The sequence below is a fragment of the Nelusetta ayraudi genome, unplaced genomic scaffold (genome assembly GCF_046127955.1).
Source record: "Nelusetta ayraudi isolate G7.1 ecotype Tasmania unplaced genomic scaffold, CSIRO-AGI_Nayr_v1 ptg000042l, whole genome shotgun sequence".
Lineage (NCBI taxonomy): Eukaryota > Metazoa > Chordata > Actinopteri > Tetraodontiformes > Monacanthidae > Nelusetta > Nelusetta ayraudi.
In genome coordinates, this window is record NW_027466092.1 from 13,079,893 (window position 1) to 13,095,000 (window position 15,108).

Genomic DNA, 15,108 nt, shown 5'->3' on the forward strand with positions numbered 1-15,108 from the left:
TCAATCACGTGATGTCCTTTTGTCCTTATGAAGCCCTAGCTTTTCAAAACTCCTCCCCCTTAATTGTTAACGTCTACACCCACACTGGTCTTAATTGTCCAACAGTCAGTTGTCTCCAGTATTGTCCTTCTGCCCGATTCTTCAGTCATTTAGCTCAGTTCATCAAGTGAACCATTTTTCATGTGGCTGTTTTGAATTTTTTGTTGAATTTGAAGTATATGCAAACATTGTAGTTCTTTTTTTTTTGTTTCGTTTGTACAGAAGAATGAAACAAAGAAAGACAATAAAATATTTACCCACAAATTGCTTGTTTTGTCTGAGGTTACCAGGTCGTAAACCAAAAAGACACCCACAGTACAAGCTGGTAAATATTTGCTAGACATAAGCAAGTTAGGCATTTGTCTCTGTTAGCAGATGAAGACAATAGTGAGTCCAAACAGCAAAATCGTATGCGTGCAGCCATGTATGTACTGGCTTTGGCAAACAAAGGCGTGACAGCGGCTGGAGGCAGCGTTCTTCTTCCTGCAGGGCTGCAACTGAAACTTCTCATCTTCATCAAGACAGAGACCAAACAACGCAATGCAATTAGCCATCTAGCTACTTTCTTGACACCTTTGGGGCGTTCATGCCAGAATAATGGCCCATTTTAGTGGCCAATCGCTCGCCTTGGTGTCCAAAAGGAAATTAAACTTATAAAAATTTCCCATTTTACTTTATTTGAAAACAAAAACAAATGCATAAGCAGACCAGAATGTTTGATTTGTTTGATGGGATTCCCTGTCTCGTCCTCTTTTCTCTTTCATTACAGTGTTAAAGTGCGACATAGCGTTACAGCAACAGTCACTCGGCGTGGAGTCCTCATTCAGTTGTTTGTTTTTTTTAAAAAAAAAAAAAAAACTAAAATGTTGCTTTGTTTGTCTGAAAGTATATTCTTATAGCCTATATTTGGATCAAGTGTCTCAAATTAAATGTCTCTTTTGTTGTTATAGCTGCAATACATAAAAAAAACTCAGAAGAAGTGGCTTCACTGTTTTTTTTGCATGTGTGTGTGTGTGTGTGTGTGTGTGTGTGTGTGCGTGTGTGTGTGTGTGAGGCCAAAGCCTGGCTAAATGACAGGCTGAATGTTCCCTCCAATTTTTTATTCTCATCGGTTCACTCTCGGCCTGTTTTTCTCTCTGCAGAAGCGATAAAACATCTGAGAGAAAAAAATAAATAAAAACAACCTCCTCCAACACATTAATGCATAATTTCATCACATACTTCCTCACACACGCATGCACACTAAGAGATTTAGAAAAGAACAGAAAAAGCAGCTTAGGGCTCCTTGAAAGTCAGAACAGGCAGAGATTATAATTGATAGCCAGTGTGTTTCCACTGGAAACAACGAGCGAGACAGTGACGGTGAATGAGAGGAGGTGTTACTCTGCCCTGCGTCTCCTCTTTTTTTCTCTCTTTTTTGAACCTACTCGTCTTTGTAGAAGTGCGTTACAGGGAGAAAGTGACGGTGTGGTGGTGAGGAGGAGGGGAGGCGGGGGTGGCGGCTGGCGGTGGGGGCTCATGTGTGGGAAAGGCAGCACAAAGAGCAGCACAGCTGGGAATTCTCAGCCCGCAGCGACACAGACTGAAGGTCGGCGGTGAAATGATGCAGCGAGGGCGAGAAAGGTAGGAGAAGATTACAGGGGGAGAGGAGGAGGGTGGCAGGGGGAAGAGGGCAGGGGGGAGTCGGGGTTAGGGAGGAAGATGAAAACAAGAAGAAGAAGGATTTTTTTTTTCCTAGACCTTAATGGGACAGAAAGGATGCAAGGACAGAAATACATGAAAAGGTGCCACATTAAACCTAACTTTAGATCTTTCTTTCATTTCCAGGACTTCAGCTGGTTTACAATCATACAATTTGTATGCAGCAGCAGCAGGAGCTGCACTACATTTCCTCACAAGCTGCTGAGCAGTAGCGGGACCTCTACCACGGCAGACTCACACAATGAAGAAGTCACATCAGCTCCCTTTGTTCGAACTCTCAACCTTTCAGTGTCCTTGACACTATACAAGAAAGTTACTTTTGGTTTGTTTCATGTCATTTTTAAGGATGTTACAATAGAAAAAAAAAATCATGAATAATTTTGATGTGTCCTGCCTTCGTCTTGTGACAGCTGGGAGAGGCTGTAGCAGACCCCCACAACCCTGAGTTCAGGAAGAGGCGGCTATTGGAAATGGATGGCTGGATTTTTAATGCGTGTGGGTTTCCAGTAGTTAACTTATTCTACATTCTAAAAAACACAAAACAAAACTTAAATAGTCTTATTTCAAATAAAAAATAAAAAAATCTAAAAACTCTGCAAGTGTGTAGAAAACTGCATATTTAGTCCATTGCTTATGTCAACATATACCGGCGCCCTTTGTGACATCACAAGTCTACGGCTTCCAGAGCAAGTGTGTTTTCACACTGACTGTCTCAGAGAAGTGAACGAAGGTGTCACACACGGTCTTTCCACCAGCGCCAGGCTGGAGACTGCAGCTCAGGAAAAACAGCCTTGAATGTTGCATGGCGCCTGATGTCGGCGCTGCACTCGGATCAGGTCACTTCCATCCAGATGCCCAGGAGGAGGCAGTCCTGGTTCCTCTTCTACATGTTTGGAAGGCTGACAAAAACAAAGAAGACTGGATCGGTTGTGATTTGTGCCCTTTGTGACATCACTTGGGGCTGACTTCTGGTGTGTGTGTGTGTGTGTGTGTTTCTGAACAGCAGAGGAGCGGGCAGAACAAGTAACAGGACAAACTTTCCCTTCTCATTGCTGCAAAGCAGTTTAAAGGACACGGACGTGTGACAAAGATGACTGGAGTGAATTGTAGTGGCTTCAACTCTCACTTAAATTGTCTCCACTGACCATCTCAGCCCCTCTCCTGCCACTCAAAGCTGTTTGTCTCTCTTCCACCCTCATTTCACCTAATCTCACCCCGCAAGCCTGTCATCTGCTGACTGCGTGCATATACCTGCACACACCCACAGCGTGCGCACACACACACACATACACACATGAAGGCATGTACTAGTACACTCCCCTTCACTCCTCCTCCTCCTCCTACCCTGTTTCTCTCCCTCTCTCTCTCTCTCTCTCTCTCTCTCCCTCTCTCTCTCTCTCTCTCTCTCTTACTCACACACACACAGAAACACACACACATTCATTTTAAAGCGCTCCATTCTGTCAGAGCTGCAGGTCCCTGGAAGCCGGCGAGCTGTCAGTGAGTGCCGCAAACACATGCTTGCTCCTCAGCTGCTGCTGCTGCTGCCAAAGGAAGGAGTAGGAAGAAGAGGAGGTGAAGGAAGAGAAGGAGGAGGAGGAGGGGGAGGAAGAGGAGGAATTGACTGAAACATCCAGATAGAGAAGAGACAGAGAGACTTGGACGGACCTCTGGCTGCTCTGCTCTCTGTCCCTCTGTCTGTCTGTCTGTCTGTCTGTCTGCCTGGCTGTGTGAGAGGCTGTGGGCAGCCAACAAGTGATGCCTGGAGCTCCCCGGAGCAGCACGTAGTCCAGACCTCCTCCAGCTGCCGCTCTCCTCTCCTCTCGTCTCGTCTCCTCTCCTCTCCTCTCCTCCGACTCCAAGAGACCATGATGAGACGGGAGCGCTTCTTCCTGGTGGCCTCTATCGCAGCCCTCTTCTCCGCCGACCTCTACTTCGTGCTCCTGCCCAAGCTGCAGAGGATCGGCCATGGGCAGCAGCGCTCGTGCCCGTGCGGGTCGGGCAACCTCACCACGGCCGGCCAAGGAGGCCTCCAAGTCTCCAACTGGACTTCTTCGCCGCTGCCCGTCGCCGCCGCGTCTCCACCTGCCGACGGGGGCTCCAAGCTGGAGAGGCTGTTCACCCACCCGCTGTACGACATCCACATCCTGCCGCTGGCGGCCGAGGAGAAGCTGCTGGAGGAAGGGCAGCTGGTGGACTTTTACACCAAAAAGGTGTTGCGCTGGGAAAGGTCAGATTCTTCTTTAAAACCTGAACTTGTGTAATGTTGCGCCGCTTCCTTCCTTTATTCTTACGCCTGCTGTTAACTGATGAGGACTGGTCTTCTTCTTTTTATGTTTTCTGGTGACTCAACCTCTCATTGTGAAAGACGTTGGCTCATGTGTTCGGGCTCGGCTGCGGTTGAGAGAGAGAGAGGGGCAGGGTCGCTGACACCGCGGCCAAAAGCCGCAGCAGCAGCAGCAGCAGCAGCAGCCGCACAAACACATCTGCAAGTGCATAAACAGCCCATTTGTGTCTGTTCCGCCGGTGACAGATGCAACACCCACAGACCGGCCCGGACGTGGAGACAATCCCGTGCGTCATTAAAAAAAAAAAAAGAAAAAAAAACCAGTCAGACAATGCCGCGAGTGGGCCAGTGGCAAACATGTCATTGTGAAAAGCCTGCGTCTGGAGCGCTGCTCCTGAAGGTAAACAAGGATTTAAAGCTCCCAAAGCTCATCTTAATCTGGGTGCTGGAGCTGCGTCGGCTGCCTAAAGCCAGCACAGTGCGCTCCCTCTGCGAGATACTGACTGTTGGGCACTTGTGGCGGAAAATAAATTTGAGCGGTGGATTCCCCCGTTTGCTTGAAAGAAAAAAGAAAAAAAAAAGAATGTAAAGCCCAGAGGCTTGTTCAGGTTTTGCACATTTTAAGAAAGCTGTAAACAGTCTGGCAAATAACACCTTGAAAATATTTTTTTTTTCCTTGCCATGAGGATAATGGCTCAGTTAAAAAGTTAATTTTCCAGTCAAACTGTATTATTTGTGTGTCCTTCCTGCCAGAAATTTCCCAGGGAGCATTTCCTCTCAGCCATCTGGTCACTGTGATTAAACTGATATGCCAGTTCAGCTTTCCAGGCAGGGTAGGCAAACTCCCATAATACAGCACAGAGACTTTTTTTCTTTTTTTTTATGTTATTTGTTTTGCTGGTTTGTATCTTTTTTTGGAAAATGACCACTAAATATTGCCGTCTGGCACACGCTGCAACAACGATCTCAGTGCTTCTGTTTCCACGATGATCCCGTTCATGTATTGAAGCAGTCCACAAAATAAGAGACTGTGAAGGCTCAAAATGTTGCCCCAAGGGTCAGAAACACCTGTAGATTCAAAACAACTGGAACGAAAGAAAAAAAATCTAAACTTTGCTCCAGATTTCTGGCAGTAAATTTGCTGATTTGAGTCTTTGATTCGCTTCCCAACTCTTTGTCGCCATTCAGGCACGTCAGACACTACAGCGAGGCGGCCGCCGTCTCCAACATCAGCGTGACCGTGCACCAGGTGACCTTTGACCCCAACGCCAGCTGGCTCAAGTTCCACCTGGGGATCAACCGCTACGCCCTGTACTCCCGCGACGACCCCGCCATCCCCAGGCTGCTGAAGGAGATGCAGAGCATGACCGTCATCGGCGCAGGTGAGAGATTTAGATTTTTCTAAATAGGATTTTGCGTTAATACAAGGACGCTGGAAGCATGTTCAAGGGGTGCTGTAGCGCTGCCCACTGGAGAGGGGCAGCGGCTTCAAAACAACGCTAATCTCACTAAAGTAATTCGTTTTCAAAACTGCACAAAATGGTGAAAATATAATGTATAATGTGGTGACTTTGGCCACCTGAACTGGAAGAATTTGGAAGAACACTGACGCATCAACGTTGTTTTGGATTTTTTTGGATGCAATCAATAACAAAATGTACACTTATTTCTTAAAGAAATCCTAGATTGAAGAAAAGTTATCGATAAACTTGATTCCGTGTGCGGCTGAATGTTCAACTCAGCATGTCGGCCGTCTGACGTTGAAAAGAATGGCTTTCAGGGCAGGACGCCGCAATGATCATTGAAGTCGCCCGGCGCAATGTATGAAATCCCCACAGATCTGCCTTAACTGTTGCATCTTAATGACTCCCAGCGGCCCTGCATTCATATCGGTATCATATTCTGATGATGAGTTCATCACCTGTCTCCTCCTGCAGACTACACTGCGGATGAGAAGGCGCTGAAAGGAGCGTGTGACTGCACCCAAGGTAGGGCCGCCTCGCCGCCCGACCACCCTGCTCTCTCACAGCGCCATTAGCGCCCGCGTGCGTGCACACTCAACGCAGCACTTCAACTCGTGCCGTATGGCTTTGCATCTTCTGAGCGCCGCATAAGCGTCCGATTGTTCCGTCACTGACTGGCTCCTTTGTCGTTCTCTGCACTCGGCGGTGCCATCAGAGGCGATAAAAAAAAACACAACCACAAACAAACAAAATAAAAAAAACTGCCACAGCATTTTTCACAGCAGGGATTTTATTTTCGTTTTGGCACCAGAACTAATATATATATATATATATATATATATATATATATATATATATATATATATATATATATATATATATATATACATATATATATATATATATATCAGTATATAGTATAGTATATATATAGTGTGTCCGCATCACTCACTCAGGGGAAAGAAGAGGGGGGGGGGAAGCACGCAAATTAACACAAGGGTGTTTGTTTATGTAGGGAAGCATTTCTCTCATTTAAATGTTTGATGTTTGTCTAACCTGAGGGGAAGCCAGCGTCTCCTGCAGCCTACACAACAGCCTCCGCTGACGGTGTCAGTGCCACACTGTTCCTTTGGGCAGCAGCAAGCAGCGGCTGCAGCTGCCAACCACTAGATGGATGATTGTAAATATCTTTTTCTGCTTTCCAAAGAAGCGGGACAATGTAGGTGGACTAAATGTGGATTAATGACTAAAGGCTGCAGGGTTCGTCATTATGTTCTTTTAGTCACGCGGTTTCGCTTCCTGTTCTTGTGAACAGGCGATTCATCGCACACAAAACCAGGAACACAGCGAGGTGGCTGCGCACATCACACACACACACACCACCGGGAGGAATTGCAACAAAACAGGCCAGGCTCGCTGCTACAGCCCATTATACAGCCAGATTGAGTGCACAGAGAGAGACAGAGTGCGAGCTGCAGGAGCTGCTATGTCGCAGGCAGTCCGAGTAAAATACATAAAAGACATGGGCACTCCTTCCTTGTGACACGAAACATTCAAAACAAGGTGACTGACCTTCACTTGAAAATCGGTGAACATCTAATGTGGTGCTTTTTAAAACCTTTTGTGTCCAAAGTACACAAGTCATTTGGGAAAAACTGCTCATGTGAAAAAAAAATCCACTGTAAAACTGTCTTTATTTGTATTAAAAGGGTGACAAAGTGCTTTACAGAACCCTGCAAATAATAAGATACAAGACCTTGATAAATAAAATACAATAAAGCATTTCATAAAAGTTAATGGGGTAAAAGGAAGAAATGCAATAGAAATACAGGTTAGTAAACGACTCATTGTAAATTGAATTAAATTGAATTAAAAAATCCTAGTTCACCGTGAAGTTGGACAAAAAATATATATCATTGTGTGAAGCCCTGATGTCCTGGAGAAATTTCAATATCAACAAACAGTTTTCATTTGTTTGGCTGAAAAATACAGAGAAACAACCAGTTAACAGCCGACAGCTTCGAACACTGTCACACGTTCTGGAAGCACGGCTGTAATTGCACTTGCAGCTGATGTCAGCAGCCAAAGCTTCAAACTGTTCTTTCACAAAACAGAGCTCCATCCTCTGAGTTTTCACCACAATACAACACAGATCTGTGTGAATCTAAATCTGTCACATACAGAGATTGATAAATTGATATCTATACTTCAAATCATGTCTGAAACCATGTAAGAAAAATAATTTTGCGCACATTAAAAAATAACCCGTGCCATCTGGTTGCTCTGCTATAGTGGTGAAGCCCAGCGGGCATCACCTGAAACTGGCTCTCAAGATGCAGGACTACGGGAAAGTCATGTTTAAACCCATGAGGTGAGTGGAAGTGTGAAGTATCTTCCCATTCAACAATATCCTGATTGTTAATTCTAACTCTGGCATGTTCATGTGTGTGTGCACACGTCAGGCAGCAGAGAGACGAGGAGACTCCGGAGGACGTCTTCTACTTTGTGGACCTGCAGAGACACAACGCTGAGATCGCAGCCTTCCACCTGGACAGGTGCCGCTTCCTCCTCACTCAACACTCAAGCTTCCCTTTCACACCATCACCTCAGTCACTCTGTTATGCTTTTCTTGCTTTCTCTTTCCTTCTTTTTTTCTTTCTTACCATCTTTCTTTCTTTGTTACCTTCTTTCTTTCTTTCTTTCTTACCTTCTTTCTTTCATTCTTTCTGTCTGTCTATCTGTCTGTCTTTCTTTCTTTCTTTCTCTTTCCTTCTTTCTTTCTTTCTTACCTTCTTTCTTTCATTCTTTCTGTCTGTCTATCTGTCTGTCTTTCTTTCTTTCTTTCTCTTTCCTTCTTTCTTTCTTTCTTACCTTCTTTCTTTCATTCTTTCTGTCTGTCTATCTGTCTGTCTTTCTTTCTTTCTCTTTCCTTCTTTCTTTCTTTCTTACCTTCTTTCTTTCATTCTTTCTGTCTGTCTATCTCTCTGTCTTTCTTTCTTTCTCCTTTTCTTTCTGTATTTCCTTTTTCTCTCTTTCTTTCTTTCTTTCTTTCTCTTTTTTCATTTATGTTCTGGGGTGTTTGAGTGAGTTATGACAGGATTAGGGCCACAATAAGACATATATACATTTTTAATTTCCATTTCCAGATAAAAGTTGAAATTTTGGGAGCGGCTCATTTGAGGGGCCGGTGCTATTTTATTGTTCTCTATTGATGAGGCTCTTTGTTGAAACACTCCGTTGGGTAAAAGTGACTCTAGCGCGGGACTGACAGGTTTAATGTTGTCAATAAAAAGACAGTTAATATGTTGAATTACAACTGGATTTCCAGAACGTTAAACTGAGCATTTCCCAGATCCACTGGAGTTATCACATATCCAGTGAATGGCCCACAGAACATGTTTTATTTTGTCTTTGAAGCAGACCAGTGGGATGCGTTACTGCTGGTTCAGCCAGGTAGCTGTAGTTCAAAGCGTCCTATTATTGCACGGACTGAGCCCCTGGAGTTCTGCAAGATAGATGCGAGTGATTTCCGCATTGCGATCTGACTGCTGTGCGCGCACCATTACAGGGTGTGGTAGACGTTACAACATCTAGATTCACCGCTTGCACTGATGCAAGCTTAATACTGTTCCGAGTGAACTGATTCAACAGTGGAATGAATTCAGTGCCTACTAATGCCTGAAGCCAAATGAAATTTGTCCTGTGCAAAACAAGGTTTTAGTGTCGTCGAGGTTCACTGGCAGACGAGCAGATCAATAACATTCTAATCTGGGCAAATTCAATTTGAAAAAAGAGAAGAAAGTAAGATTGCACAGATGGCGCCACAATCACGGGCTCAACAGTTCAGTACCATCCTTAAAATAATAATAATAATGATAACTCATGGCTCCTCTCAAACAACTAGATTTAAATGAAATCAGCTTGTTGCTGCCAGGAAGCAAACAGGCAACGCAGGATTCCCAAAGTCACGGATCAGCATAAATCCCCATCATGAAGACTGTGGACGGACACACGCGCACACACACGCACACTCACACACTTAAGTGGCACGTTCGCTGCGGTGAGGTCATTCACTGTCATCCTAAACCAGACGCTGTAATTAGGAAGCCACACACAATGATAAGTGTGCAACTCAGCACACGGAAGCCAAAACAACGAGAGCGGCGCGCACCTTCAGACACAGAACCTCCCCCACGCTCAGCTCACAGCACGTCTGCTCACGTTTTTGTTGTTTTGTTCAAAAATCTATGACCGCTTTCTGTCATCAGGCTCTAATAGGGCAGGGCAGGGCTCATGCGAGAGTGTCGTCTCTTTCTGCTGGGTACTCGTTGGCTTCCACAAACCCCCAATCAGGGCGTGGAGCAATCAGACCTTTGGTTAAAAAAAAGGAAAAGAAAGAAAGACAAGGGCGACCATTTGAGAAACAGCCACTCAGCGCCGCACGCTGATTGTGGTTTGATTGCACGCGGAGTGGAGAGTGACTGTTGTTATTAAGTGTGAGATAAAAGCGCACGCAGCGGCTGGTGAGAAGAAGAGGGCTGGGGTGGAGAGGTGGTTGGGCAATGCCATGCTTGCGTGACAGCAATGACGCAAAGATGAGCCTCTGGAATGTAAAAGCAATTTCTGCACGTAGACGTGACAGTGGGACGAGTCGTATTCTGAGGCCGGATGCTGTGTGATTGGCAGGATCTTGGATTTCCGGAGGGTTCCGCCAGTGTCCGGCAGGCTGGTGAATGTCACCGGGGAGGTCCTGCAGGTCACCCACAATGAAGATCTCAGAGGAGTCTTCTTCGTCTCGCCAGGTGAGGGCCCATAAAATGAAGAGAAGGGTGGAGGTTTCTGCCACAAACGCAGTTTAAAAGTCAAATCTCACTTTACTGATGTTGGTTGACAACAATCTGTTTATCCAGACCGCTTGCTAACTCCCAAAGAACGAGAAGGCCTTTCTTTTGCTTTGCTTTTGTTTATTGCTCATTTTCAGAAAACCTCTAATACCTCTCCTGGATTAAGCCAAGTTTCTGTCCCACCCTGCTGCTTTGTCTCTGTAACCATTTAAACCTGTTGACTGGTGGATGCAAAAGTACAGATCTGAAAATAATGAAAATAATACAGGACCTTTTCTTCTGGAATAATTGCAGAGAGGAGGTCACCGTGAAATAGCAGCAACAAAACGACCCGTTTCTTCCCTGTTGTTTGGAAAATGTGTAGCCATTATCCCACATTTGGCAGCACCTATACTTTGTGTGAGAGTTTCGCTTTTTGTCCCCGGTGAACTGCAGCCAGCAGAGGGCTCATTTTGCTCTCTTCCCCCCCGGACAGCAAACAACACGTGCTTCTTCGCCAAGTGCCTGTACGTGTGCAAGACGGAGTACGCCGTGTGCGGCGCCCCCGACCTGCTGGAGGGCTCCCTGTCCGCCTACCTGCCCAGCCTCAGCATCGCTCCCCGCATCTCCATCCCCAACCCCTGGATCCGCTCCTACACGTTCGCCGACAAGGAAGAGTGAGACTTCCGTCTGTCCATCCGTCTGTCCACTGCGCAGGGTTTTCACACCTTCGGCGTTATTGGCAGCCCCCCAGAGTCCAAGATGGCGGCCCATGCATTTCAATGTAGTTGCTCACCCAGCACATACGCCGAGAAAGTTTTTGACTTTCACATTAATGGGCCCATAGAGCTTATTTTCTGGCCTTTATATTTTTTTTTAAATGACTGAAAGACCATAACTGAAAAATCTACAATAGAACGATTTGATATGAATTGTGTTTCAGGTCACAGTCGTCCTGTCAGCCGTATCAAATGCGTTTTTGATTGTTTTTTGCTGTAGTACCTCGAGAGTCGATCTCCTTACACTGGCTCACACCTGCCACCTGGTGCCAGGTGAAGGGCAGCGCAATAGCGAGTGCTGTGTTTAGATCAGGTGTTGTTAATTAGGGCTAGCGAGAAGTAACAACATGGACGTCACGTATCATACGACCAGGATACCTGACTTCCAATATGGCCATTTGAGGTAGTGCAGCCAAAAGTCCCATCCGTCCATTCATTTTCAATACCCACTTCTTACTGATCCCAGGGTTACGGGGGTCTGCTGGAGCCTCTCCCAGGTGTCACAGGGGGAAGGCAGGGTGACACTGTGGACAAGTCGCACAGCCACATAGAGACAAAGAAAGACAAACAAGCTCTCATGTTGTCCAATAAGCATTTTCCCCATACAAAAACAAATGTTTACAGTTGACAGGATGCCTCCAAATCTTCCTAGTCTATATTTTCAGGTCATGGTCTATTAATTGTAAAAATGTTCAGACTGTTTTGGTGTTTGCGCCAGGTTAGCAACTCCATTGGAAAGAATGGGTGCCATATTGCCCTCCAGTATCTAGTTCTTATGATACATCTCTTAGTGACAACTGGCTGAATAAAGGCAAGGGAGCAAACAGGAAGTGAGGTAAATGAAGTCAAGCGAGTGAGATCACTAAGGAGAACTGAGAGCAATTAGAACTATTTTGCTGTTAATGCAGTGAATCTGCTGAGTGGGTGTTTGAAAGTGGTCCCATCTCAGTGACACTCATTAGGTTCTATGTTAAACGGTTTCTGGGTTGTAACTTTTTAATGTGTTTGTTTTGGTAGGTGGGAGGTGAATCCTTTCTTCTGTGACAGCTTGAAGCAGCTGTATCCCTACACCTCCAACAGGCTCCTCAACATCATAGACATGTCCGTCTTTGACTTCCTCACAGGTGCATTATCGCCGACACGCATCCAGAAAAAAATATAAACACAGACAGTGGTGGGTTTTGTCCTCCTGCTAAAACCGATGGACCTCCTACGTGTTTTTAAAAAGCTATAAAAAACAAGGTGTGACGGAACAATGGTCTGTCTGCTCTTTCTAAGCTCAGAGAGAGAAATGTATGCCCTGTGTGTCGTCACAAAGGGCTGAGTTTTGAGTTTAGGGCACACATTGTTAAAAGATAATCAAGTGAAAGAAGGAAATGATGAAGGTTGAGTTTAGAGGTCAGAGATGCAGATTATACCTAGAGAGCATTTGGTAAAGTTCTAATTTGCATCATATGGCATTAACCTCTGATCTGTTCTGATCTGATTTCACAGGCAACATGGACCGGCACCACTATGAGATTTTTACCAAATTTGGTGACGAAGGACTTCTTCTCCACTTGGACAATGCAAGAGGGTGAGACTGGACACAGAGCCACTGAAACATCATGTGTTGATTATCCTTGCAGATCGGTTGTGGTTTAGTTTCTCCACCACATCTTGTTTGTGATCAGGTTTGGAAAACATTCCAAGGATGAGGCATCCATCCTTGCACCATTGTCCCAGTGCTGCGTGTAAGTCTAAAAGTCTGGTTTGAAATTGTTTTGTCACAAACAAGCACAAATATATGAAAAGAGAAGCCCCCCCAATCGTGACCTAGCTTGTTTCAGTCAGTTAAAATCATGACAAATATATATATTTCATGTGTAATTCAGGATAAAGAGCTCCACGCTCCTGCGTCTCCAGCTGCTGGCCCAGCTGGAGTACAGGCTCAGCGACGTGATGAGGGAGTCCTTGGAAAACGACCCCCTGCACCCCATCCTCACCGAGCCCCACCTGTTAGCGCTGGACCGCAGGTTGCAGAAGGTCCTGCGGGTGGTGCAGCGCTGTGTCCGCAGGCTGGGAGAGGACAGGGTGGTCATCAGGGACTTTGCCAAATCTACAGGCAGACCACCGAGCACCACAGAGGACAGCAATGTCAGGTAACAGGGAGAGGTGGCGGCAGCAGTGGTGGCAGCAGTGGCGGCAGCAGTGGCGGCAGCAGCGGCGGTGATGGAGGCAGCGTCCTGAAAGTAGTGACGCGACACAGTGTTGAAACTCAGGTGGTCACAGTTCAAGGAACAAGCCATAAAGGGAAGATGCAGTGAGATCACAGAAGGAAGGAAGAGATTGAAAGATTCATGTCCCCAACCTTCCTCCCTGGCTAGGATATATTCCAAAGCAGGCATCTCACTTTACTGCACAATGCAACATCATTAGGTGTGTTATGTTGTTATTGCTTTCCAAATTATTTAAAAAGGGCAGATTTTGTTTTGGACAATTGGGTGTGAAAAGAGAATTTTATACATGAAAGTCAAAGTTTTATTTATTTTAAAATCAAGGGGTATGATGCACTGGATCTTAATTTTATTTATAAAAGACTACAAAGAGAAGGACACGTGTGTCAATGTAGGATAATCATTTTAAAATAAAGTTATTTTCAATGATGGACTGCTGTCTATTTTCAATGGGAGGGTGAGCGCTGATACTGGGAGAGAGAAGTGGCACCTCTGGAACTGATCATTTTCCTCCTGACTCTGAGATCATGGGATCAAACTAACCTGACATTAGAAACTGCTTTTTATTTGAACACACTGGATCAATTGATGACATTCATCATTCATTCATTCATTTTCCATACCCGCTTAGTCCCGAGCTCAGGGTCACGGGGCAATTGATGACATGAACAGAAATTATTTTAGAGGACAGAAATCCAAACTTTTTTTCTTTTTATCACATTGCGCTTTATTCACTGTCATAACTCATGAAGTCAGTAAAGTCTGACATGTTGAAGTAATGCTATTATAAAAGGCTGAAATTTGCCATAATATTCTGGAAAAACGTTTAGAATTTCTGTGATAACATAGAGTAGACCAAACATTATTAGGTAAATGCCAAATGTCTTCTGACCCAATTTCTATGATAACAGGTCAAACCTAAAATATAAATAAATAAGGGAGTCTTTCTGGATTTGGGTTGTTGTTGCATCATACGACCAAAACGTCTGTCAGGGAATTAATAATTAATTATTTTCAGTTTTACTTTGAAGAGTCGAGATGGATGGACGGATACAGGAAATGAATGTAAACTGCAAACCCAAGTGGCGCACAGAGCTACGTCAACACTCCAGTTTTAACTGTGGTTGTAAATGTCGATATGACTCCCTCTGGTGGACGCATATAAAACTACATGTATTTTAAGGCCCTCTGATCAAAGTTCCCGTATTAGATTCATTTCCAGATTTATTTTTCATCCGGGTCTCAATTGAAGCAGCCAAGCATGATTAACCACGTGAAACGACATGTAAAAGACTTTGTTCATGGCATCCCACTGAACACTGGCTTTTGGCCTCCTGCTATAGGTGTTTGTTGTAATTTCCATGTTTGATCTGGGATAAACCAAGTTGGTCTCAGAGGACTTAATGAGCGTCTGGCTTGGTGTGTTCGTTACTAGCGTAGAAGAGGTACCAGTACTCTCTGTGACATCAAAAAATAGAAAATTCAAGAATTGTATTCTTGTACATTCTGAACACTTCAGCAAATAAAATCAGTAAAAGATGGAAGTTGCCCATGACCAGAGAACACCGTCTACGTTGTTACGGAGACCTTCTAAACAAATTGACCAAAGATTACTGAGACCGTTGCTTAACTCTGAATCCACAATTGAGTTCAGCACCAACAAGAGCAGGTAAAAAAAAAGACAGCATCACACAGGCTCCAAGAGAACAGACCTCAGACAGAGTGTGAGTCATTTTTACTTTTTTATTGCTTAAACTGCCATCTGGAACAATCTATACCAAAAGGATAAACATCTTTGCA

At 44.9% G+C, this 15,108-nt stretch overlaps 2 protein-coding genes and 1 long non-coding RNA gene across 3 annotated transcripts in view; 1 reads left to right on the forward strand and 2 right to left on the reverse strand.

Moving 5' to 3' along the window:
• Positions 1–886: 886 nt before the first annotated feature.
• Positions 887–3,553, reverse strand: LOC142893736 (uncharacterized). Its single transcript, XR_012927740.1, has 2 exons — positions 3,409–3,553; positions 887–2,639 (listed from the first exon to the last, which is right to left on the reverse strand). It is a non-coding gene; the product is annotated as an uncharacterized LOC142893736 (long non-coding RNA).
• On the forward strand, positions 3,144–13,739 carry fam20a (FAM20A golgi associated secretory pathway pseudokinase). Its single transcript, XM_076034593.1, has 12 exons — positions 3,144–3,970; positions 5,216–5,409; positions 5,965–6,015; positions 7,783–7,861; positions 7,953–8,045; positions 10,177–10,292; positions 10,810–10,990; positions 12,110–12,216; positions 12,587–12,668; positions 12,766–12,825; positions 12,967–13,261; positions 13,310–13,739. Exons 1-11 carry the CDS (start codon positions 3,609–3,611, stop codon positions 13,235–13,237), a joined length of 1,596 nt encoding a protein of 531 aa, XP_075890708.1. The 5' UTR covers positions 3,144–3,608; the 3' UTR covers positions 13,238–13,261; positions 13,310–13,739.
• Positions 13,740–15,037: 1,298 nt separating this feature from the next.
• The window catches only part of prkar1ab (protein kinase, cAMP-dependent, regulatory, type I, alpha (tissue specific extinguisher 1) b), a 9,195-nt gene continuing 9,124 nt past the window's right edge, over positions 15,038–15,108 (reverse strand). Inside the window, exon 11 of the mRNA XM_076034594.1 lies at positions 15,038–15,108. This exon is cut by the window's right edge and continues 2,693 nt beyond it. The gene's annotated coding sequence lies outside the window, so the exon portion shown is untranslated.